The sequence below is a fragment of the Podarcis muralis genome, chromosome 5 (genome assembly GCF_964188315.1).
Source record: "Podarcis muralis chromosome 5, rPodMur119.hap1.1, whole genome shotgun sequence".
NCBI lineage: Eukaryota > Metazoa > Chordata > Lepidosauria > Squamata > Lacertidae > Podarcis > Podarcis muralis.
The window spans coordinates 86,553,324-86,579,436 of record NC_135659.1 but is presented as its reverse complement, the minus strand read 5'-3'; the positions used below and the strand labels follow the sequence as shown (position 1 = coordinate 86,579,436).

General features: G+C 46.2%; 1 protein-coding gene across 4 annotated transcripts in view; it reads right to left on the bottom strand.

Moving 5' to 3' along the window:
• The window catches only part of TFAP2C (transcription factor AP-2 gamma), a 33,165-nt gene extending 12,496 nt beyond the window's left edge, over positions 1-20,669 (bottom strand). The window contains exons 1-4 of one of the 4 annotated variants that reach the window (XM_077929305.1): positions 20,505-20,669; positions 5,542-6,021; positions 3,229-3,280; positions 628-850 (exon numbers count right to left, since the gene is read on the bottom strand). In XM_077929305.1, coding sequence (XP_077785431.1) covers positions 628-850; positions 3,229-3,280; positions 5,542-6,021; positions 20,505-20,534 — 785 coding nt within the window. In that variant the 5' untranslated portion in view covers positions 20,535-20,669. Of the gene's footprint in view, positions 1-627; positions 851-3,228; positions 3,281-5,541; positions 6,022-9,737; positions 9,862-11,527; positions 11,799-20,504 lie in introns of those variants that run through there. The other 3 variants (XM_028735266.2, XM_028735268.2, XM_028735267.2) reach the window with 3 other exon arrangements.
• Between the last annotated feature and the right edge of the window lie 5,444 nt (positions 20,670-26,113).

Below are 26,113 nucleotides of genomic sequence, written 5' to 3'. Positions count from 1 at the left end.
AGCAGCTCTGTGCACAGACATTAGCAGGGAGCATGGCTCACTTTGCTTCCGAAAGCTTCACCCGCCGGGTGTTGCACCTCTGACTTGCTATTAAAGACACATGGGTGTGGGCATGTATCTATGTGTGTGAGAAGTTTGGCCAGTTGGCATCCTTAACAGCAAACTGGAAAATTGTACCCTTGGGTTGAAAGGTGGGAGAGGAATCGGCCGATTATTAATTTATGTGAACGCCATTTAAACACTGTGATACACAGGCAGCCGAGTGAGTAAGAAAACCTGAAAATAATGGGTGCAAGATTCTCTTTTTGTAGACTGAGAAGCAACGTGTCATATTAACAGGAAAAAGAGAACTTGTTTCTAGACTTGTTATAGCACTTTTCATTTCTGGAAATGCAAGGGGTGCTAAAGAGAAAGAAGAGCGTGAACACAGAGCTTGGAAATAAACCGCATTAGGATGCAGCGTTTGGGTTTCACTCTCTCTCCCTGCGCAAAATTGTTGAGACACAAAAATGGTATTTACATGCCGTTTGGCTTAAGAGATGGTATGAGAAGCTCTAGTCACTGGAATAGTTTTGACGGGGCGGGGGGGGGGGAGAGAAGAGGGGGGTGGAAATCACAGCCTCCTACCTTCGAAGAACCCCTCCCAGCAACGAAGCGTTGAGACATTCTGGAGGAGAGAGCCTTCTCTGAACCTCTGCTACTGTCACTTTGTATTTAGACGTCGAGCTGAGAAGAGAAAGCCGCCCAGGAACAGAGCAGAATACTTCGTTGGGGTTGATCACGACGCCGATAAGTCCATCCTTCTGGCAAGGGAGACCTAATGCATTGTTTTTCGTTAATGAAATAGGACCTAGGGGAACCAAGATATACAGGGGGGGAAAGAGGATGGTGTGTTTTCTTCCCCACTTTTGGGTTTTCCTTTAGGGAAGTCTAAATCACTTAACATTTAATAGATCTATTAGACGTCATAAATCCACTGTATTTTGTTAACCCATTAAGATGCATTTCCCAATGGGGTTCTCATGAAACTTTTAACTGCAAACTATACAGAAAGAAAGTGAAAAAATGTAGAAGACCATCCACATTTGATGCACTCCTACTAATATTATTTAATGATAAAAGAGTAATACATACATATGCATGCTTAACTGCTTTTCCAGTTTGCAGCAATGCAGCCTATTTTTCTCTGGCAGAAATGCTCGGTTTTATTGTTGCTATAAAATGCAAGCTTCATTTAACTAAAGGAAGTCTCCTTTTTCTGAAACCTGAAATGGCATTGAGTGGCTGCATAGCCCTACTTGACAGCGAGAAATCCTCTGTCTGAACAGCTGTTCCGTCTTTAACAACAAAGAACCGTAAGGTGGGAGAACATCAACCTTGAATCTGCCCCTCACCTGGATAGCAGACTGAGCAAGCATAAAGGTCACCGTATTTCCCACTAACATGAGATCATTGCATTTATTTAACTTACAGTAATAATTTTTCATATCTACATTTGCATATTTCATGCAAATCTATATCCTCTTTTTTAGTCATGCATTCCCTGCTTTTTTTGCATGGGGAGGTGGGATTTGCAAGCAGCCGCCATAAATGCACGGTTGCATTGCAGGAATTGTAGAAAATGAAGCAAGTCTGTAGAACTTATCTTACGTGTGCCTGAGAAACAGTCATGTTTTGCCAAATCAAAGGCTGATGTCCCTCCCCCCCCTTTAATGTACGGACCAGGAAATGGTTTAACAATCAGGCCCAATACTTTTATTTATCAAAAGAGGAAGATTCTCAAGCGCCATGAAACTGACAGCAAAAAATAAAAAATACTTCTGCCGTGAGCTAATTCTCAGATCGGCACCGTTTGCAGCAAAAAAACATTTCTGCTTTTTCTCAGTCACATTTTTCCTTTCTAAGTCACCCTGAGGTTTTTCAGGAAAAACTCTCCTTTGATTATTATTTTTAAACAAAGTAGGGGGGCAGGAAGGGACAGAGAACAAGATTCAAGGAGTTCATCTACCTTGGTATCCCCCACATCAGTCCCCCCCCCCAAAAAAAATGCCACCAATGAAAACTTTTCACTGTGGATAAATCCTAAAGCCCATGCATTTAGAAGCAATAGGGCAGCAAGGTTAACCCATTCCTCCCTGCTTAGAAAGCCTGAAGGCAATTTCGCTTTTCTCCCTCCATTCCTGCCTGTACCTATCTGTGTATTTGCCTGTATCTTTCAACAGTGATCTCCCCTCCACCCAGGTCATTAATGTAAGTAGTGACAAGTCTTCCCTTTCTAATAAGGAAAGGAAAGCAACATGGGCAAACTCCTAGATGCAGGAAAGAATAAAGACCTTTGCTTCAAAACAGTGGCATTCCCTGGTTAATTTGACAACAAGCAAAAGCTCTTAGCCTTTTCTCCAGCCTGTATTGTAATACTTGGAATCCACATCTACTCTTCCCCGGATTAGATCAATAGAACATTTCTTCCCACCACTGAATCAGCTTTTGACAATTCTTCATTAATTCACCTGCCTTGCCAAACATTCCTGCTTCACTTCCAAAGACCATATGAAAAAGGAACCAAATATTCAAAAGTATCTGCAATAGCCTTAGATTTTTGCCTTAACATAATCTTGACATAATCATACTGTAATCTGCACTGTGCAAAACCATAACTTGGTAATAATCTCAAGAAGGGAAGCAATCGGTTTCCCATACAATAGAATATTGAGGCTTAAAAAGCAACAGTTCACCCATGTGAATGTTGCATCAGGATATATTTTTTCCTGGTATAGCAAGTACAGTTATTTGCTGTTCCTGGGGAAATTACAGCTCAGACTAGTTTTTAAAGTTTCCACAAGAAAATTTAATAACCCATTTTATTAGTCCCAAATTCCACATCCTGGATTTTTTTTAACAGCCTTTAAAAGCATCTGTATGTAAACAAATGCACACTCCAGTCAAACCCACAACCTACTTACTTTGGAGTAAATGGGTTGGAGTATATGGAATACAGCCTCCGGCACACATGCTAGCTCATGCAGAGAACTGGAAAGGAGTAGGGGAGCTCTATTTTTCGTTTACAGAAACTTCATTTTTTAAAAAAGAAAAAAAGCCACACGAAAGAAAAATCTTTTTTCCAAAACAATCTACCGCTATGAAACTAGCCTTTATCAGTTAGAAATTCTTATCTTTTTAAAAAGAAGACAAGAGGAAAAACCAACAGGAGAATGCAGATTTACTGACCTTTTCTAATGACTGTCTGGTCATGCATTAATAAATGCTGATCTTCCACATGCTGGAGAGAGAATGTGAAATTTTTAGAACACAATTGTGGAATAAAGAAAATACACCCCACCTTCTCTCTCCCCCCCCCAACTACACGAAATGCACATACACAATGCTATTTTCCTCCAAATGGCTATGAACCTACGGATTAACTTTAAGGCTAAACCTTAAACATATTAATTGCAAGAGCCTTTTATTCCAATAGGATGCCCACGTAGTGACCAGACACCAACAATCAGGTATACAGTCTTCTCTTAAGAATGCATACAGAAGCGCCAGCCCTACTGAAATCAGTGGCGCTTTATTTTCATGCAAGTTAGTGTGTGCAGCCCATTTTTGATGCTAACTCAGAATTCAGTCCCATTAAGTTATCTTATTTCTCAGAGGGTATCTGCGCACATTTAGGACTGTTGCTCCATGCACTTAACTGCACACCGATTTCACCAGGACTTCAGCACGACTAGTAAGAGATAAATTTCACCCAAGGCTTTTAAGGATTGCAGTGTGCACAAGACATGAAACTGCAGTTCTGCTGCCCTAATTTGGCTTCCGAAATGGGGACCATTATAAAGTTTTGTGGACCGATTACCTTCTCTTCAGTCCGGAGGAAAAAGATGTTGGACAAAGAGGAAGGCGAGCCACGCCATACCGTTAAATTATTAAAGGACACCTGACATACATTTAAAACACATGACTTCCCCCAAAGAATCTTGGGAAGTGTAGTTTGCCCCTCACACCACTACACATTCCTAGCACCCTCAACAAACCACAGCTCCCAGGACTCTTCAGGGGAAGACATGGGCTTAAAATGTGCATTGAATGTCCTTTAAATGCATGGAGTGGATCTGTCTAGGGTTTATTCTACAAATTAGTAAACGGGCCTAGCTTCTTGCTGAGCAAAATGGTGGGCTCCAGTCTACAGTGTTTCCCACCCCCCAAAGAGCCTGTTCTGTATGGTCTATTCATAGTGGTGATATTCTGCAGATTTTGGAACACAGTTCAAGGAATGGAACTTTTAAGTGACTGGTTTTAATCTGTAAGACACTGCAGTGACCCCTCTCTCTGAGCTTTAGGAACACCTGGTCAATAATGCAGAAGTGGGTTCCCTTGCAACGGTTTTGTATAACGACCAAGGATGCAGTCCTGTGTGTGCTTAGCTGGGAGGAAGTCCCATTGAACCCAATGGATCTTACTTCCGAGCAGGCAGGCATAGGGCTGTTCTGTAAGAGAATGAAGGAGGGACTCTCCAAATCTCTCCTCACAGTGAACTCACTAAGCCAGCCACTCCTCAGCAATGCAGAGATAATTCTGACCTAACTCAAAAGGCAAATTATTGAAATAGATGTGAAGTGCTTTGAACTAGGGTCAGGAGTGGCTGTGGTCCTCTAGACGCTGTTGGACTACAACTCCCATCAACCCTGACCACAGGCCATATTGGCAGGGGCTGGTGGGAGTTCAAGTCAATGAACAAGTTCTCAATTCCTCAATTAGGGGACTAAAACTAAAACCAACAAGTACATCCTCATCACTGAAGCACTCTATGTATGCCGACCATTTATGGAACAAGAGACAGGGCACATGATTCTCCTCCATGGCTCTTCCATGCAAGACTGCCATTTGCCTCATTGTGGTGTGGTGACCCTCCAGAGATGACTGGACTCCAGCCAGCATGGTCAATGGTCAGGGAAGTTAGGAGCTCAGCAAAATCTGGAGGGCCACAGGTTCCCCCAACCCTGACCTGGAAAGGTTCAGATCCCTGTTCAGCTACAATTCTCATGGAGTGATGTTGGGCCAGTCACTATCTCTCAGCCTAACCTACCCCCACAGGGTTGTTGTGAGGTCAAACTGAGGGAGGGGCATGTATGCTGCCTTGAGCTCTTTCAAGGAAAGTCAGGTATAAATGAAAAGCATAAAGAAGGATCAGCCCTTAAGTTTGCCACGTTTGACTGATGCTCACATTCCAGGTGTTTGCTTTTCTGTTGGGCCTCATGGAACTTAGGAAGCTGCCTCAACAGAGTCAGGACATTGGTCCATCTAGCTCAGTATATTGTCTACAATGATGGGTAGCAACTCTCTGGGGTTTCTGACAATATTTTCTCCCAACCCTAATTTGGTGGTCCTGGGGACTGAACCTGTGGATGCTCGACTACTCAGCTACAGTCCCTTCCTTTAAAGAAGACTCCCTTTGGTGAGGCAACCAAAGCTTTTCTTCTAGGCTACAGGGCATCCAGGACTGCAGGGACACCATTTATCACTTTCGCCAATCTTTACCTGCACCTCTTCCATCTGGTGGGCCATTTCATGGAGTCCTAGGTTCTCTGCCAAGCTGGAAGCATCGAGGCCGTGGCCGTGAGGCAGGAGCAGCTCAGATCGCCTGTAGGTTTCCCTTCTCACCCCAGCAGAGCCGCTTTCCAGAGCCGGGAGATGGGGCACCAAACCAGACCGAGCGTGGTGGGACAAACTGGAGTGGTCTTGGCTGGTCTGGCGGCTGGGCCAACTGGTTTGCTGCTGGCTGGGGGGAGGCGGCGGCGGCTGGTGGAGCGGGTTGATGGAGAAAGGATCGCCCAGGTGAGAGTAAGGATCACTGGACTGGGAGTAAGGCAGAGGCTGGTACGGGGGTGGGAAGTAAGGGGGCTGGAAATCGGAGGCCCCCGAGTGGGAAAGGGGGGGTGCAGGACTGTACAAGTGCTGGCTGACGGCCGAGAGGTGGGGCAGTCTGGGGTTCCCATTGCTGCTGCTGTCGTGACGGTCCTGTAGAAAGAAAGATGATGTGTCAGTCCAAGGCATCATAGGGTCTGGACTGGGTGGGGGGAGCAAAGAGGAGGAAGTTGATTTCTATAAAAGAGGTACCAGCCTGAAAGGAGGATATTTGGAGAGGGAGAGGTCACTGGTAGCCCCATTCAAGGAGCCAACAGCACATTCAGGAAGCAAGGTCCACTGTAAATCGACAAGTCTTAGTGTTACATTCTGTCTTTCAGAGCAAGGTAGCATTGCAAGTTAGGCTGCAATGTTACACTTACCTGGCATCAATGGATCTTACTCCTGAGTAGACATGCATAGGGTTGTGCTTCAAAAGCCTTGCAGGCTTCAATTTATTATTATTTACTTGGCACACAAAGATTTTTAGTCATAGTCCTCCAAATGACCCATTTGAAGTAACGAAGTTACAATGAAACTCTCCGGATGAGTCTAAAATATCCTCTCTGCCCCCCCCCCTTTTTTTAAAGACTGCAGCCTAACCCTGAATGAGGTGGGGGGGGTATATACTAGCACCTGATGGACCAAATTAAATTTTATCTGAGGACTGCAGCCTCACTCACCCACCGAAAGTTCAAATGATCTTATTTTCAGCAAATGCGTTTGGGAACAGTTTGGTTTTTAGGAATCTCCTGCCTCATTCATAAATACAAATACTTTTTAAGTCAACACACTAATTTAATTTAAGTTCAGTTTCAAATCGATGGAGAGATAGGGGAAAGAAGGGGAGGTTGAAGAGTAAAGGCAAGTCACCCTGAAATCCTTGACGTCCGCTCCAACTTGTTTACTCAGAAGTAAGTGCCACAGAGCACATGGACTCCCAAAGTGTACACAGGACTGCACTTTGGGCTTCCTGCCATAGAGCTGGGAGGCTTTTTGCATATACTTACATCAAAGTGCATGTCCTTGAACGAAAAACCCATTTATGTCAATGGATCTTACTTCCAGAGAAAATTTGTTTAGTACTGTAAATTTTGAGTTTGCTTTTTATTTAATTTGCTTAGATTGGGTGGGGGGTAATCATTTTGTTCAATACTGTGGAAAGAAGGAAATTTCCCCCGTTTGTTATAAAGAAAGATGTACTCTCCTTACTACCTAAAAAGCCCAGAATTGAAATTTGGTGATTTACAAGTTTTATGTTGACTGTATTAGTGTTCCCCTCCTTAAAAATAAACAAATGCTTGCCTTCACGTTGTCTTAAAGTACAAATCCACCGTCTTGGGAAATGTCTTACAACACTCCTATGCCCATCACAGAGTTAATTTAAAAAATACCCCCCTCCCGTGGCCATTGAAAAGTTAATATAACTCACTGCCCAGGGCGCCTGTTAAGGAGGGAGAGAGCAGAGTATTAAAATCTGCCGAAAACAAAACAGCTACCTTTCCAGTACTGATTTCTTTAAAAAGCAAACATGTAATCTTGAAACCCCTGAATCATTTAGCAAAAAAAAAAATAATAATTCTCGACCTCAACGCAGCATTAATCAATAAATGAATGAAATTAAAACTTTTCAACAAAAACACCAAGCAATTTAAAGCATGTCTAAACCACACTGATAAGCCTGGGGTTTTTAAAAGCCGCTTCTCCCTCCACGCTCGTTAAACTAACAGGGGCGGGTTAATCAGAAGAGAATGGAGATCCCGACCGGGACCCTGCGGGAAGGGAAGCGGGGGCGGCAGCGGCTTCTGAAAGGAGCCAGAGACGCTGCGGTGTGACCAATGGACCAGAGGAAGGAGGGAGACGCTGCCACCTTCAAAGGCATCAGAAATAGAATGACTGGGGGGGGGGGGGAGGAGAGATTGAAGGATAACCTGACGGTGCCATCGTTTATTTTATATTTGTTTTGTTTTTATTATTTTCATGTCCCTATGCACATTTCTCTGGGCGTTCAACAAAACCTGATCCCAGGGAAATGAATAGGTCAGACTGCCGAGAAATAATCTGTACCCGCTCAGAGTTATCTTTGCTTTTTCCTCTCTCACCTATCGCAGGCACCCATAACAGACGCGAAAAGCAACGCTTGGCAAGGACTTGCTATCTAGAACGCGCGCTCAGGATTTCATAGATATTGTTAAGCCAAAGCGCACTTGGGGTGACTTTTAGATGCTGGGTTTCACCGAAGCCTTCAGGAAGGAAGCGAAAGCAGACCTCATCTGAAGAGGAAGAGAAAGTTGCACACCTCATCTTCCAGATATCTATCCAGGCGACCCTGCCATTTTCTTATACTGTACCAATAGTAGGGCAAATCCTGGCCATGTCCACTCAGAAGTCAATCCCGCTTAAATCCACGGGACTGAGCCCCAGGTTCAGTGTGTATAGGATTGCAACTCCGGCTGCGCTCCTTTGCACTCTTTACCACTGCACGCAGAGTAGGGCGAGAGGGATTTACTTCCAAGCAAGCATGCCAGAGGCTCGCACTGCCCCTTGTCCCTATCTGGGACTCGCTCCGAAGCGGAAAGTGCATTTTAAAAGAGGCGCAGTTCCACGGGAAGGTCAGGGGACCAGTTCAAATCCCTGGGATCTCCCTCCCGCAACTGTGGAAGCCCACGGGATGATTCTCCGCCTCCCCGAGAAAAGCCCATTTCGGATTGGGATGCGGATTTAGCAGTATCTGGCCTGGGGATAAAAAGTCCTAACGTGGCCTTTAAACTCCCCCAGCTTAATCTCAAAACCGTGGCCTCCTTGATTCCAAATCCACCCTCCCACTGTGCACCGATCAGCAGGCCTCGCTGCACACGGGACTTACTCCCGAGTAAAGCTGTTTGGGCTCTTGCTGCAAAGGTTCTGTGCACACTTTGCTGGGGAAAGCCAAGCAGCCTCGTCGATTGCTGTGGGGCAGACGTTTTCCCAGCAAACGTGTTAAAGAGGAGCAGGCTACTGGGAGTCCCTTAAAACACCCAAACAAATTCCACCTACATGAGCGCCTTGTGGATCGCACTTTTCCCTGTAACCTTCTGCATCATCGCTGGGAGCGAAGGCCTGAATTCCCAGTGCAATACAGTTCGCGCTCCGATCCTAAATGGGTTTACACGAAATGTCTACATGAAAAGCGGGTGGGGGAAGGAGACTAGTCTCTCCTAATCTATCGCAGCCCTACGTGGAAAGTAAGAGGGGGCAATCCCGAAAGGGCTTTTTAAAAAAGAAAAGGCTCTCTCCTTATTCTGGATTAATTAATCCGGATTAACTGCAACCCGAGCTCCTCACAAAGCTTTGAGAGGATCAGAACACACCAGTTTCCAGCCATAGAGTTGCAGAGTTGGAAGGACCCGCAAGGGTCATCTAGTCCAACCCCCTTACGCATCCCCCTTGCAATTGGGACAAGGCCCTTGGCTAGAAAGTGGGGCGGAGTAATTTAACCACCGAAAAGTGACTTTAGGCACCAGCCCTTCACATTTTTAAGGGTTCTTTTTGCAGGGTGGATAAGCGCAATGTGCAAAGCTTCTCCAGTTGAACTTCTGCCCGCCGCGCACAGATTTAAAGGGGAAGGAGCCCTGCCAGAGTTCCCAACAAACCCTCCGGGCAGCCGTCCTCGAAGTATAACTCGGCTGCCTGGGCATCCATCTCTTTTTCTCTCTCTCTGCGCCGCCCCCGGAGGAAAAGGAACCGGGCCAAGCAGCTTTTCCCAGAGGGCACGGGCACCACTTCGATGCCAAGACCGCCGACTTCCTGCCATCCCCTCCCGGGGCCTCTGTCTCTCTCCTCCTGCCTACCTCGCTGCCTCCCCGCATGGCAAAAGAAGGAGCGAGCGGCCTCCCTTCCGCGCTGGGCAGAACCCGTCCGACAGGCTGGAGCGCTTGCCTCGCCGAGGGAAGATCTCCGGCGCTCGCTCGCTCGCTCTTCCCTCCTTCGCCCCCCCTCCCCCGACCGTGGGCGGACTTCCGACGGGGCGCGCACGCACGCACCTCGGCCGAAAAAGCGTGCGGAAGTTTGCGCTGATTTTCACCTCGGGGAGGAAAAAAAACAAAACGGCGAGCAGGAGCAGCTTGGAGGGGATTAAGCGTTTCCGCTCCTTCCTGAACGCCGCGCCGTCGGAGCACAAAAGGGGGAAATCACTGCTCAGTGTTTTCTGGGAGGGCAGATCTACCCTGTCCTGAAGTTTTGGGGAAACCAGGTACTTCTTTCTGCTCAAACAGGGGTACACACAGAGGTGTCTACTCAGAAGAAAGCCCCACGACTTCCAGGGGACTCACATAGAGGATAGGACCACCATCGTCGGAAAATGAAGGTTTTGGAAGGGGGGTCGCCCACTACTCAGTTTTAGAATTATCTAAAATGCCATTTCAGCCTGAGCGCAGCGCGACTGCCAGGCTTTAAGGGCTCACCGAACCGCAGCCGCTTAGGATACCGTCTCCACTTTCCGCGCTCTTGGAACGAATTCCAGACGCTGCGCAAACGCGGCTTTCCACGCTCTGGACCTCGACCATACTGTGCGTTTTTATTGCTGGGGGTGCAACGCACAAGAAAAATGTCCCTCAGGGACTCACTCGAGTTCTCCAGCTACTGTACTTGAAGGAACCGTTTCTCTCGGGGAAATCTCGCTAGCTTCAGTAGGACTACTCTAGAGTAAGCGGGAATTGGGGTTTTAAAAAAACACACAAACGAAAAAATATTGGGTGATTTTTAGGAAGATCCTAGGCATAATCCTATTGAAAGTTACTACCGAGAAAGACTACGACTAGGACAGTACACACATCCTCCAAAGCGGAGAGGGGAGGTGCCAATCACGTCCTCCCCCCCCCCCAGGCAGCTTCTCCGCTCTTCGCCAGCTTTGATGACCTTGGTTGCAACATCTTTTTTCTTATATGCATATACAAAAGAGAGAGAAATGATTGTTCGGAGGTTCTTGCTATTTTAACACACAATTCAAGGTCCGGGACCATTAACTTGCGAGTTCGAAACGGTCCAGAGAGCAGAAAGCAGCCAAAAACTGCCATCCTATTGCGCAAATTACTTCCACGTAAAAATGCTTGGGGTTCATTAGGGCACAAACACTTCAGTCGGCTCCCGCAGCGAAGCTGACTCACTCCATGCAAACTTGCATCTCACCTTAACTGGATCCAAGCACCAATTTTAAGTTTTAGAGCGACCCATTCTATAATGTTTTGTTGCACCCCCTGCCCCGCACAAGAGGGTTTTCTTTGAATTTAAAGTCAGAATGCAATAAAGGCATCCAAGACATTAAACTGTAGTTCGATCAATTAATTCTACAACTTGTGCCTCAATAGGACTAGCGCCTTATTTTCCTTTATGAGGAAATCAAGCCCCACCGATTTAATTATTTGCTGCCTGGCCAGAGTGCCTAAGCGACCTCTTTCTGTTCGAAATAAACTCTCTCTAAATCCCTTGTTTCCATCCTCACATCTTTAAAGGCCCCAATCCTAGTACCCCCATTCCACCGGCGGATGCGCCTACCGCCTGCCCCTTTTGTTTCCCGTCCAAGAAAAGAAAACCCCAGCCAAACCACTGAGGACTAGCCCCATGCACAGCCCTAAGCTCTCACCTCACAGTCCTCTTCGTACTTGACATTGTCTGCTAGTTTCCACAACATGGCGTCCAGTATCCCCCAAAAATTAAAATATAAACCAGAGAGGGCAAAAAATAAAACAAAAGGGCGTCCCAGCCCAAAAGTCGTTAATCCAGCAACTGCGGGGGGGAAGAGCAGCTCTTCCCCGCCACCTTCAAAGGGCTGTTTTAATGGGCAGGCATATAGGCAGAGTAGGGGAGAGAACTTCACTTCCCGGGAAGTAAGTGACTGAGCCTCTTTTACCCGGCTCCCCTTAATGGCAATCTCATTAGCATAGCTCCTCCCCAGGGACGGCCCGGGACGCGGGGGCTTCCCCTGACAGGCGGCGCCAAGCTAGCCAATGGCGAAGGAGCCGCAAGCCGCGCCCCCCTTGCGCTCTCGCCTTTGGAGCGTCTCCAAGGCGCACACACGCGCGCCTGGGAAAGCGCCAGGCTGCCCAAAGGCGCACACGCATGGCTAGCAACGGGGCGGGGAAAGGGCCAAATGTCTACCCAGGGCGCGCGCACGCAAGCGACGGGGAGCGCTGCAAGCTGCCATGCACGTTTGGAGCTGGAGCCGAGACGCGGAAGGGTCTCCAAAATATGGGTTTTTAAAAAAAAAAAAAAAAAAAAAAGGCCAAGAAAAAAAGTTAACCCTTCTTTGGCCAGAAGAGGATGCTGGCAGCACAGCAAGCCAACCACCGGATGGAAAGAGTTGGAAGCTGGGAAGCATTAAAAGGAGAGAGGGAGCAAGCGAGCGGAGAACAAGAAAACCGAGCCAGCAATAGCCCCCGCCTCCCCAGGGGAGAAGGGGGAGTTTGCTCTGGGTCACAGAAGAGAAGCTAACATAGGTGTTAATAGTTCCCAGAATACACGGCTAGATGAGAAACCACAAAGGGAATTGATGTGGGTCGTTCGCCTGCTCCTGCGAAGCCATCCGCTCCTTTTTTAAAAGGCCTTGCGCACAGCGCGCTACTTTTAAGTCTAGTTTTGATGCGCTTCGTGTTTCAATCTCGAAACCTATAAACTAGGGCAATACCCTTCCACCAGGCCAGCTTCTCACCACAATTTAGCTGCCGCTGTTTTGCTCAAGAACATCTTACGTCTGATAAGGTGTCCCTGGGGAACCAGGAAAGCTTGGATCGCCACTTGACGATATTTTGGTTGGTTTGATAAAAGGCATTACCCCCTTTTGAATTTCAACCACCACCGCCACCCAGAGACGGCTGCCTTTACTTTTTATAGTTTGCGAGTGACTCACATTTTACCGCCGAAGTTAAGAGCCGTATTGCAGCCTGATCCTATGCAAAGCTAGGTCGCCGTAACCAATTTTGCTGGGCCCCTAGGATCGTGCGCGCTTGTTACAATATAATCCCATGAGTGCCTACTCGGAAGTAAGTGGCACTGTTCAGCGGGGCTCGCGCCTAGATAAATACTCAAAGGCTTGCAGCCTTAGGCTGTTGCCACAAACACAACAAGGGATTTTTGCGGTACGTTAAAGACAGATTTATTATGACATGAGATTTTTTTTTTTTCCTCCCTGGGCAAGAAACGACTATCATTATTTGGGACCTGGCCCAATTGAGACAGGAGCAACTGTTCACGATTCCTGGGTCTTTCTTACAAATATGCCCACGGTCTGGGTTATCAGCCCGCGGACATCAAACGGGACTATTGCCTTGATCCTAAACTCATTGACTAGGAAAGAAAAGGGCAGCGTTTCTGGCTCAGAAGGCTGCAAATCTTATGCACGTTTACACAAGAGTAAGGCGCACAAAATCCCGGGGAAGGCCTTTGTTTGTAAAGAAATAGAATCCTAGCAATGGTGGTAAACCGGTTTGCAAAAATTGTATTCGGCAGCCCTGCTGTAGCAAACGCAGAACAGTACCTTGTGGCGCACCGCGCACGCTTCCTCTAGCTAGAGCCCACTTCCACAACAGATCTGCTAGTCCTTCAAGGTGCCACCACACTCCCTTTTGTTTTTCGTTGACTCGAAGCGCGGGGTTTTCTTCCCCCAACTGATTTTTGTGCAAGCCTGGGCGGATGCAGAAAGCTCGCCCTACGGTAGAACTAATCTCCGGCAAGTGGCCTTAACGGCAGCCTCCTGTGTTTGCAGCGTGGGTTGATTAGATGGAGAAACCTCGACTTAGCATAATAATAAATATTAACAATTTAAGCTTGCGAACGAACAAAAGGATCCTTTGTGCTTAACGCCCTTCCGCTAACGCACCGCGGAATTCCTGAGATGGGGACAGTTACAAAAAGGGAAAGATACTGACAAGATTAACAGTTTTTTTAAACCAAAAATTGCATAAATGGCTCGCAGTAACTTCCGATAATGCCAGACTCACCATTGTGCCTACAATCTGCGCAGATAAAATCCAATCACACTCTTAAGAGCGATGACATGAATGGAATAGACTCCCTAAGCAGAACTTTGAAAGTTACTTGCGATCTCTGCAGTAGAGTATAAAAACAGGATCCTGTGGCATCTATATCCGAACACATTTATTATGGCTGAGTATACAATCCTCTTGGATCTTAGCCTCCCTTAACAAACCCTAAAACACCTCTCTCGTTCTGCATGCACATCTTTCTTTTTAAGGGATTTGCTAAAGCAAAAGGGTTGAGCGCGCCTTTTTAGAGACAAATAAGCTTTCCATCAAAGGTGTTATTTATTTTCCTGAATTTGTATTCCTCACTAGAGTCTGGAAGCGCGCGGGTCTGCAGCGCAGTCCTAGCCATGTCTGCTCAGGTGTAAATGGGGATTTCTCTCAGGCAAACGGAGTTAGGATGGCAGCCGAGCCATATAGCGAAAGGCAAACTACACTGCAAAGATACTGGAAACACAAATCTAAATCCACGAAAGCTTATGCCACAATACGTATGCAACTTTTTAAAGGCGCCACTAGACGGCTGTTTTTAACTGCTTCGTTACTTTTAAAACTACAAATAAAATCGTACGCCACCTTTTCTGCACTGACTGACGTTCCCGGTGTTTTACAGAATATGAAGTTAATATTCATGGGCTTTCTCTCAAATAATAGGCTGATCCCAGTCTCCATTGCGCTGAAGGAAAACCTCCTTTATCTCAATGGAGGTTTCCATAAAATGTGTTCAGGGGGCACGTGTTAGCTTCCTTTCTCCATTCATCCACTTTCGTTCCAAACAAGGTATGAACAGGTTGTCAACTGGTCAGGACTGTGCCCCTCATGCAATTCTAACCATAACGTGCTTCCTTGGAAGTCAAATGCTACAGAAATCAGGGAACTCACTTAGGCACCAGCTGAAATAGCTACGATCCAGCTACATTTACACTTAACTCCATTTCAATCAAGTTCCATACACCGGAAACTCAAGCATTGACCTCCGATTTGGATTTCCCTCTCTGGGATTTTATAAGCTTTTTATGGCGTGGTCCACGAAGTTAATGGGGCATCTAAGCGATTTACAGCGCATGTTTGCTCAGAAATGGGCCCCACTTTAGTCCAACGGGGCTTGCTCACAAGGAAGTGTGCATAACGATCGCACATCCTTTCGGATTATTTTTTTTTTATAAGTATTTAAAGTGTTTAACTTGGCGTCTGGAGGATGAAACACACTTTTTTAAAACAAGGGATGGTGGCGTTTTAAAAAGGCGATCAGTTTTCTCCTCTGTTCAGTCGCACTCCTGTTTCTACAACTCAGCCTTATTGACTGGAAAGGGAGGCGGGTAACCCACTCGCCCCCGTTACCTGCGGGTAAGGCGACTGAATTCAGTAAGATTTAATTCTGAGCAGACCTGGCAGACATGCATAGGATTGCAGCATTCTGACCTAAGCAGTTATCCTCATTCATTCCACACACACACTCCTTCAGCTTTGTGGACTTAGCGTGGAGAGAGGGAATTTAAAAAGCTCTTTCCAAGTATTTAAGAGCCATGTACTGGAATCGTCCTGGATTTCTCTGACCTGGCCGGGGGGGGGGGAGTGCTTAAGGTGCCACACTAAATAACACTCCTTGGACCTTTTATTGAAAACTTCCCCTTTAGAATAAACTGATCGATTTATATTGTTCAGCTGTGCCTTATTCTTCTCCCACCCTCTTGGGAATCCCTCAAACGGTACGCGGAAGTGGTCCAGTCGAAAGGCACGCTGTTCCAAGTGAGCCTGCGATCTGGCTCATAGCTCCCCCTGCCCTTCCAGCTTTGAAACTGACCAGGTGAAGATTCCCAGAGCGATGTCCCTGACCAGGTAAGGAAAAGGAGGTCGGGGTGGAGGGGGGGGGAGGCGGAGAGAAGAGCTAATCACAGCATGATTCTCCCCAGCCCTCTTATCTGTCAATCTGGCAGGCAGGTGCTGAATCCTAGCAGTGACAGGGGCCCAGCAAGGGCAAAATAATCCTCGTTTAACCGTAAAAAGGTGAAGCTCACTCTGCTCCTACGTCTCTCAGGCAGTTGGCGTCATTAAGGCTAGGCATCTCAGCAAGAAAGACACAGGTAGTCTTAAAACCCCCTCAGAAGTGACACGCCATCATCACCACCATCCCCTTAAGATACATTTATTTTGATCTCCTGCAAAACAGTCTAAGTGTGAGAAGGGGGGACTCCTAAAGGTTGCCATTTAAGTAGAACCAAATTAGGGGTGCCAGTTGGCCCTTCTTTTTAAGGGGTGCTTCAAAGTTCAGAGCACCTTTGATCGAGTATCAATCCTTGCTGACGTTTCAAAACTGAGCGGGGTTATAGTTCGACCCTATTTTAAAACAAAAACCAGAATTATGTTGCAGCTCCCAAGCACGTTTACTAGGGAGTAAGTCCCAGTGCACAAAGTGGCATTTACTTCAGAGTAAGCATGCGCAGGAGGCATTCTTGCAGTGCTATCCTATGCATGTCTGGCCCCACTGAGCTCCATGAGGTTTATCCCCAGACAAGTGTTCATAGGACTGCAGCCAGGCTGCAATCCTAACCCCACTTACCTGCCGGTCAAGTCCCACTGAAGTCAATAGGACTTACTTCTGAACAGTGGTGCTTAGGATTGTGCTGCTGGTTTCCTTTGAAAGGTTGAAGGAGAATGCCTCACCTTTTGAAAACTCCCAACTTGAATTGAGTCCCACTCGTTTCAAATGAAATCGCCAAAGAAGACTGGGAATCTCTGTATGCTTACTAAGCAGTAAGATAGCCATTGAAAGTAAATTATATTAAGGCGCAAACTTTTGTGGGCTTGCGTGTGAATAGAACGGTGACTATTGTCTGTTTTTGCCAGAAGAGACAGGATGCATTTGTAGAAAAAGCAAAGATACCATTCAGTAGCTAATTCGTTTCAAATTAAAATCAATGGGGCTTGCTTCCTTGTAAATGCAGTTAGGCTCAGAGTCCGATATGCTGTTTTTAAATTGACATGAAGGTGAAGCAGAAATGTGTTAAAACAAATGCCTCTAGATCTACCTGTGAAGTTATAAAGTGGCTTCAGGAAATTCAACTATCATTATTAATTGTAAATCAAATTATAAATCATCTCAATCCTACATTCAGAAGTAAACTCCACTGTGCCCAATTTCTCCCAAATCAGTGTGCATGTAATTCCATTTTAGGAGTGCAAGCCTACGCTTCTCTTCTTGGAAGAAAGTCCCATTGAATTCAGAGGGTCTTCTTACCAGGTAAGTAATCTTAGGGCTGCTCTTAAGTACATCCATTCAGAAATAATCCACACTTCTTTCAATAGAACCTTCATATGGGTGTGGTACAGGCAAAAGCAAGTTCATTTTTAAAAATAAATCAAGTAAACTTTTCAAGATGAGAACCTAAGGAAATGGGATCTTTTGGTCAGAATTTAAAACATGTCCCGCAAAACTCAACCACCTGAATTTGCAGACCCTGCCTACACACTGGAGAGGGTGGGGGGAGAGGGAGAGAGACGGAATATCCGCGGAAAAGAATTGAGAACCAGTTTTACGTTTACACAACAACTCCCACTGTTTTTAAAACTTTGGACCACCGGCTGCCTTTTCTATACCTTCTCCGGTAGGTTTGAAGATCTCGACCCCACCCAAAGCACCTCTTTCCTTTCACTGCTCGCTTGGCTCTTTTCCAGCAAAACCCCACCATCACCCCAAATTAAATTATCCAACTTGTTCTAAATGTATCAGCGACGAGTGATTGAATTAATGCTGGCGTTCTTTCTCCCATTCATTCCCAAATTCAAGAGTTAAACGTTAACGTTTCAGCTCTAAAGAGTTGGTAAATACATATAGGAGTTGCCTGAATCAGAGACATCATCTGCTTGCTATGGGACCGGGGCATCCTCAATATATTTATAGCTCCGTCGCAGCTAATCCCATTAATTATGATACACAAAGAAACTAAAGCACTATGCAAATAATGGATGGGGGGCAGAGAGATTCTTAGAAACAAAGTGGATGTTGGATACGTATTCAAGATAAAGCCTGCAATTTTAAGCACACTGAAGTCCCATGGAACATATTTACACCAGTTAAAAGCCTCTGACAGTGCAAAAATTCTAGCATATTTTAAAAGCATCTGTCACAGTGATTTTTTTAAAAATAATAATAATGTTGCTGTAATTATGCTGAAGTATAATTAATATGAAGATGTATCTTTTTACACTAAGGGATTTGTGCTTTTGACATGCAAATGTAGGCCCATGTGCAATGCATATCTCTATACATGTCTACTCATAAGTAATCCCCATTGAGGTCAATGGATCTGGCTGCAATGGTAAGCAAGCCTGGGGTTGTAGGCTTAATTGCATACAGTCGCACAATGAGTTGGCCAGATAGAGACGCTCATGGGGAATAATTCTCAAGTACAGGGAGGAATGGGTTAATGTTCTCCCCTTTCTAAGTGATATGCTTGGAAATGTTATGCCTATTGAACTAAAGGATTCAACATGGACGTGTTGATAAATTAGAGGATAATTCTTGGGCGGAAGGAGGACAGGCGCTTTTTGAAAACCCACGATGGATTTGAGGGTGAAACCGATATTTTGGGTGTGTGTGTGAATTAATGTCAATAGTAACTGGGAGGCTCCTAATTCAAGGGAGATGCTACTCAGTTGCAACAGGTGACTGACCATGTGCTTAAAAGAGGCGTTCCAAACGCCACTGCTATTTTCCTGCCCTATAGAAAGAAGTGGGGATTCCCAACCAAAAATACTGCGGGCAAAGGAATCTCTTAATGGTTACCTCCCTGACGAAGATATTTGTTTGGTTCAAAAGCTTACCTAGTCTCCTTGCTCCAGTTATCACTAAATGCCCATCTTTAGGGTTTCTGAACGAGCCCGGCTCCTGATGTGCAGAGCTCGTAATACATACAGCCTTCTCGCCCCCGTATTCATTCAGAATTAAGGCTACAACCCTAACCCCCACCTACCTGGGAGTAAGCCCCATTGACGTCAGTGGGGCTTACTTCCGAGTAGGCATGGTTAGACTTACACTCAAGTTACACCAGAGGAATTGCTCTAGTGCCCAGCATTGCAACAGGAGTCGCTTCTCCCCACCTGCCTCAGGACAAATTTCAGACACTGAAATACGGGGCTTCAGGCTGGCGCGAAAAACGCAGGAGCAGGGCCGAGGGCTGGGGGAGGGGGGAGTGGCGCACCCCCTCCCTACTCGCTCCGAATGTTAATTCTCTATCGATCGCAGGAAGCACTGAAATCATTTCGTAGAACAAGCCTCGAAATAGCTAGACTGGAGGAACGGATTTCCTTCTGGGAAAAGATCGAATGGGTTCAGACACTGGAAATCGAATGATACATCGAATTCCAGAAAAACCTTCCCAATTCCAGACAAACCTTCCTTTTGCTGTCTCTGCAGAGGCTTTCCGAGACGGGCATGGTTTTTAACTTCGGTGGTTTCTTAAGAAGAGTCTTGGGGTCACCTGAAAGACTAGCCACTTTATAGCATAAGCTTTCCTGGACCAGTCAAATGAAGTGGTCTACAAGTCTTTTCAGAAGTTGCGCTTGTCCAAGATAAAGTATGTGTACACGCATTCCTCCCCAGCTCTAGCGGGGTGGCCTTGTTACAGGGCAATCCTAGCCGTGTCTACTCTGAAGTAAGCCCTATTGAATTCAACGGGGCTTACTCCCAAGTAACTGAGGTTTAGGGCTGCGGCCTTGCAGTTTCTTGCAGCCAAACCAGAAGAAAAAGTCTTGTGGCACCTTTAAAAACTAACAAATGTATTATGGACCAGTAAAGCTTGTGTCACAATCAACGTGTTACTCTTAAAATAGCTCAGCCGCTCCGGCCCATCCACAATTCTCTGGAACCGGAGACTTTTGGCTTCGGGCCGATCTGAGCTGTCATTCTGCAGCGTAGCTAAGCGCGTTGGGGGCACCGCAGAGAACGTGGCGCCCCCTGCCCTTAAAGAAGGGGGCTTGCAGGCAGGAATGCAAAGGGGCTTAAGGCTGCAACCCTGGGCAGGCTTACTTGGGAGTAAGTCCCGATGAACTCAAGCGACGGCTTTTTTATGCGCGTTTATTCCGAGTCAGTTAAAACAACACTCCGAGTCGCGCGCGTACCGGATCGGGCGATGCCTGAGTACCATAGGACTTGCTCCCGGGTAATGGTGTGCAAGGATTGCAGCTTTCCGTGAAAGCTAGTCCTCTCCCTGCTTTTTCTCAATGGGGTGCGATGCTAAGAATATATATGTGGGCGCATTGTTAAACACCAGGCTGTTCAAAGCGAAATGGACCAAACTTTCTCCCACGTGCGCGAGAAGTTCCTCGGAAAGCCACGAGGTTCTCCGCCTTGGGAAAGAAATTCCTCAAACCCCTTTCCCTTCCCCTACACAGCCCGAGCTCTTCTGTGGAGCCTCCGAGGAACTTCTAACCTGTGAAAGGCTCAGAGCTCCAGGAACCGAACAAGACCATTGATCATCCCCGACCGACTCCTACATTCTGAGCCACCAGCCAAACCCCGCACCGCCTCCATAACTTGCAAAGATCCTGGGGGGAGGAAAAAAAGCAAAGAAGGCGACTTACTTGCCAGTCGATCCTCCCTAGCAGAGACATGAGCCACCCGGTGGGGCTTTGAGCAGGAACCGACGGCAGGAGGGGGCGGGGGGACTGAAACCCCACGCAGCTGCCTCTTCAACTGGAGTCCCAGCCAAAGCGCTTCACCTGGGCGCACGGCGAGGCTGAACTAGGCGCCTGCGCAGATACCTGCTCGTCTACTCTCTCTCTCTCTCTCTCTCTCTCTTGCGCTCTCAATCCCTCTCTCGCCCCCCCTCCCTTTAAGCAGGAGCATTCCTCGTTTTTCCTGCTAGCTCTGATTCCTTCTGGTTTCAACTCCTGGGTAATCATCTGGCAGCCTCGTGGCGAGTTGATGGATATCTACCTGGGCTGCCCTGTCTCCCCTCTTTGAATTTAAAAACGCAGGTGGGGGGGGGGCAAGAAGAAAATAATAAGGCATCCGCAGTGTTGTCAAGTTTAGCCAGGGGTGCCAACTTGAATAAAACATGGGGGACAGGTAAGCCCCACCCTACATAATTCGGCGCACACACTATTTGAATGGGAATTCGCCTCAACTTTGGGGGGGGGGGGCTCAAGTGTTTTATTGGGACCTCGGCCCCTAGGAGTTGGCTCCTGTGTAATCCGGGCTGATGTCTAACAGGCAGAAGTTCTGGAGGTAGGGCTCGGACATGCGGCAAAGTGGTGGGGTAAGCCCACCTGCTAAATTTCTGCCACCCGTTGCGTCTCCAGCCCAGATCAATTTGTGACCTGCGACGTTTTCACCATATTTGAACAGAATGTTCAGTTAGAAGCGTCTTTCTCCCCTTCTTCTCCTTCACTTTAACCCGCTGGGTGTTGCAGGCAGCATAGCCGACAGAAGTTCGGCAGGTAAAACTTGCCCTAGCCCTGGGCTTCACCTGTTGGATTTCTGCCTGTCGTTGCACTTTTGCTTTTAATTGCAATGACCCCTTGCAATTGTTCCAGTTGTTTGCCGCGTGGCTACTTACTTAGGTGGTCTTGGATGACCTTAAAGAAGGTCCTTTTAAAACAAAGAGCAGCTAAAGGAAGGAGGTGGACATCAATGGAGAAAACGCAGCGCTTCCACATTCTAGCCAGTATTTTTCATTAAAACTCTGTAACGTAGCCTTGACTGTTGATGTTGATTTTAGATCTGGAGGCTGGTCTATCCTTTATAGACTAAGAACCAACCCTAAGTCTCATTGATTAGTTAGTTTATTAAAGCTTAGTGAGAACTTGAAGAGAACTTAAAACACCAGCTAACTTGGGACACGACCCAGCCCAGTGTACGCGCTTTAAAGTCCATTGCAGCGGGAAAGAGGTGTGCCGGATCCTCTGCATGGTTGCTTCAAGCTTCCCTGAATTATCCCGTGTATGTCTACTCTGAAGTAAGCCCCATTCAGTTCAGTGGGACCAGGCACAGTGCAATCATAACCAACTCATGGCCACCCAAAATGAAGTTATTGGATTTAGGGAATAGTGAGAATAGTCTTGCACCTAGGAAAGAATATATATGTTTGCTAACCCCTGATACCAATGGGGCTAAATAGTTTTATACTTCTCCAGGTCAAGCCCAATGCAGTATCCTCTTATTTCGCCATCTTTACAGATCTTTACAAATGAGTGGGTCTATTCAGGGCCTCCCAAACTTGGGTCTCCAGCGGTTTTTGGACTACAACTCCCATCATCCCTTGCTGACAGGACCAATGGTCTTGGGTGATGGGAGTTGTAGTCCAAAAACCGCTGGAGACCCAAGTTTGGGAAACCCTAGGCTATATCAATATAAATAATAATATTAAGAGTTTTCAATTGAATAAATGACCAAGTCCAATAGAGTTCAGTGGGACTCACCTTGATGAAAACCCATTCAGGGCCCCAGCTATTCACTCTGAGCACAGTGGGGCCTACTTCCATAGGATTATTCTTTAAAAAGCCTGAACTGGAGTCTAACTTCGGGTGCTAAATTTGGTGTTTACCTCCACATAATCATTCAGGGATGGCTGTGGCTAGAAACAAGCCCAGCCTCCTTGAAATACGATCAGACAGGCATGGTTATATGGACATAACTTGCTTTAGCATATACCCAGATTCGTCTTCTCATTTACACCCCTCTCCCCAGCAATGATTATACTTATGTTGATATTTAGCACTTAGCACTAATTTTTTGCAGTCTTCTAGCAACACAAGTACGTCATCTCAATTATCCTGAAGACACTTGACAGTGCAACACTGTAAGGCTGCAGTCCTAAGCCTTACTTGGGAGTAAGCCCCCACTGAGCCCAATAAGGCTTACTTCTGAACAGCTACAGTTAGGGTTGCACAGTAAGTCAATGTTATTTCTGTGCTCTATGCTAATCTGGCATAAACACCAGAAAACTTGAAAGCCTTTTTATCACTTCATGCGCTTGCTACTGCAGTTGCAGTCCCCTTCCCTGATTCACTATAAAGAGGTAAGCGATGACAAGTTGCTTCACCTGCACCTAGGCTGAGCTAGAGCTTAGAAACTAGGAGCCTGTGTCAAAGGTTTCGTGGAAAAGCTGGGTTTTAAGGAAGGAGTTGAAGATAGTAGTTGGGGGGCAAGTGAGGAGGGGGCGCCTGTGCTTTTAGCAACTGCAGAGGAAAAGGAGTTCTATCTTCTGCAGCCTTCAGTCTGTCTAAAGCCCTCTTTCAACGGCATTGCAAACCAAGTCATTCCCCAGGGTTTTTATTATTGTTATTGTTTGTTGTTGTTTAGTCGTTTAGTCGTGTCCGACTCTTCGTGACCCCATGGACCAGAGCACACCAGGCACTTCTGTCCTCCACTACCTCCCGCAGTTTGGTCAAACTCATGCTGGTAACCTCGAAAACACTCCACTACCTCCCGCAGTTTGGTCAAACTCATGCTGGTAACCTCGAAAACACTATCCAACCATCTCGTCCTCTGTCGCCCCCTTCTCCTTGTGCCCTCCATATTTCCCAGCACATCAGTGTCTTCTCCAGGGAGTCTTTTCTTCTCATGAGGTGGCCAAAGTACTGGAGCCTCAGCTTCAGGATCTGTCCTTCCAGTGAGCACTCAGGGCTGATTTCCTTAAGAATGGATGCGTTTGATCTTCTTGCAGTCCATGGGACTCTCAAGAGTTCTCCAGCACCATAATTCAATCAAAAGCATTAATTCTTCAGCGATCAGCCTTCTTTATGGTCCAGCTCTCACTTCCATACATCACTACTGGGAAAACCATGGCTTTAACTATACGGACCTTTGTTGGCAAGGTGACGTCTCTACTTCTCAAGATGCTGTCTAGGCCTGTCATTGCCCTTCTCCCAAGAAGCAGGCGTCTTTTAATTTCGTGGTAACAATTGTTATTGTTACCATTATTATTATTATTATTATTATTATTATTATTATTATTATTATTAAATGTGTGGGCCTTTTCTTTAGCTGGGAGGATATATGGCAGGTGCATTGATCCTGCACCCATTTAACGCCCATTGAACACAAGGGGATTTATTTCTGAGTAAACATGCGTAGGATTGGGGTGGGCGAGTCTGAGAGCAGAGCCCTAGGCAGGTCTGTGCAGAAGCAACGTTCATTCATTGAGCTCAGTGGGACTTATTCCCAGATATATGTGCATAGAGGCTATACTCCGGATTAGCAGTGTCCAGGTTCAGTAGCACCTTCTGCCATCGGGACGCTAGCTCTCAGCCCCCGCCCCACCTCAACAGCTCGCATGAAAATCGCCTGGTGCAGTCGCAAAGCAAATTTAAACCGTTTGGACTTGTGTGAGTTCTGTGGGTTTAGAAACAGCTTTCTTACAGTATTATTTCATTAACAGAGGAGCCAAACTTTTTAGAAGGGGTGTGTGCGTGTGTGTGTGTGTGTGAAACTATGAGGCATGATCCAGTCAAAGTTAAGCAACTCCAAGCCCCTTTGAAATGAATGGCATTTGGGAAGAAAGAAAAAAGAAAGAAAGAAAGAAATCTTGCTTTCTCATCTCTGCGATCGGGCAGAGATAACTGAATCTGCAGTCTAGTTTGGAGGACGTCAGAGAAGTAGATAACCAGGCAGAAACTAGATACAGAAGCTAGAAACTTGTTTTGTTTAATGGGGTTGTTGCTTCCTGCTACTCTCTAGGTTTGCCTTCTCAGAAAACATGCAAAGGAGAACTGGCTCTTCCCTTACCAGTTTGCAGTGTGAGAGGAATAACCCTGACCTACTTTACCTGGGTGTTGTGAAAAGATAAGAGGCGAAGCACGCGCAGCATTAGAAAACCTTACATAAACATACGGACTAGCACCTTGAAAACTGTGTCGAGTTTGATTTAAATCTTTCTTGTGCCGGATTTGGATGCTCCCGCCTCTCGATATCGCCTTGCGCCACGTCGTTTACTTATCATCGCCCTCAAAGCAATATAAACCCACGGTTATTAATTATTACTTTGTTTAGATGTTTAATTTTCTGAAACGTGATAGGACAGAAGTAGGTAATTTCCCTGTCTGAGGGATCAGGGGGGAGGGAATGGATGCTGAAATGTGTTCTTGATTTCTGCAACGCTGAGCCTAGTAAGCATATTTGAGTTCTTCAAGACGGGCTCCCTCCTCAATGCCTAGCTAGGATTGTGGCTTTAAAGGCCGATCCTATGCATGCCCTACCCTCCAGTCCGTCTCTCAGCTTGCTCCAGCGAGTAGAGTTTTATCCCAAGGAAAGGAGAATCCGATCTGTTATTCCTGTCATTTCCTGATTGCAGAAATTAAAGTGTACGACCCAGGCAAAATACAGGAATTTCCCCCCCTCCAAATGCCATTCATATCCTTGCTTAATCTTGCTTGAATCCGGCTCCGTAGTTTCACATCCCCTCCTCTGGGTTCTAGAAAGTTTATGTCCTTAGCTAATGCAACAGCATTTTCCCTTTTCTAAAAATAAAAGAAGAAAAGGGGAGGGGGGGAGAGATCTTTTTCTAAATTCAGACACTCCCTGCCTCACAGTCCGAACGTTTTAAATCTGCCATGATGTAACTAAACAATTTCCATCCAAGCTGCAGCTTTGTCATGAATCTTTTTTTTTTTTAAAAAAAAGGGGGGGAAGCTTATGTTCAAATACAATGTAAATACTTCATTTTGTTTACAGTACTTCAGTTTTCATCAGGGTATGTCTCTAGCCAAAAAAGGACGCGGGGGTGGGGGAGGAGAGGAGCCCAATTCAAACCAGATCCCCTCTCTCTGACAATCACCATTCGCATATACACAACACATAATTTCAAGCGGAAAGTTGTTGGTGTTGTTTTCCCCCCTTTTTTCAAATTATATTACACAATGTGTTTTAATTTTCCATTATTGTTAGGCACCTTGGACTACATTTCAGGAAAGGCAGGCTTAGAAATACTGTATATTCTCAAATAAATAAGGCTGAAATTCTGTACCTGCTTACCTGGGGGAATGCCCCACTGCAAGTAAAGTGGGGAAATGAGTAGCAGTTTGCAGGACAAACTTACAGAAATTAGTTCAGCTTTCAATTTATTTATTTATTTAAAACAAGGGGAATAATTTGCCAAAAAATGAGCGCTTTTGAAGCCTGGTAATATCCAAGTTTAGGGACGCGGGTGGCGCTGTGGGTAAAAGCCTCAGGGCCTAGGGCTTGCCGATCG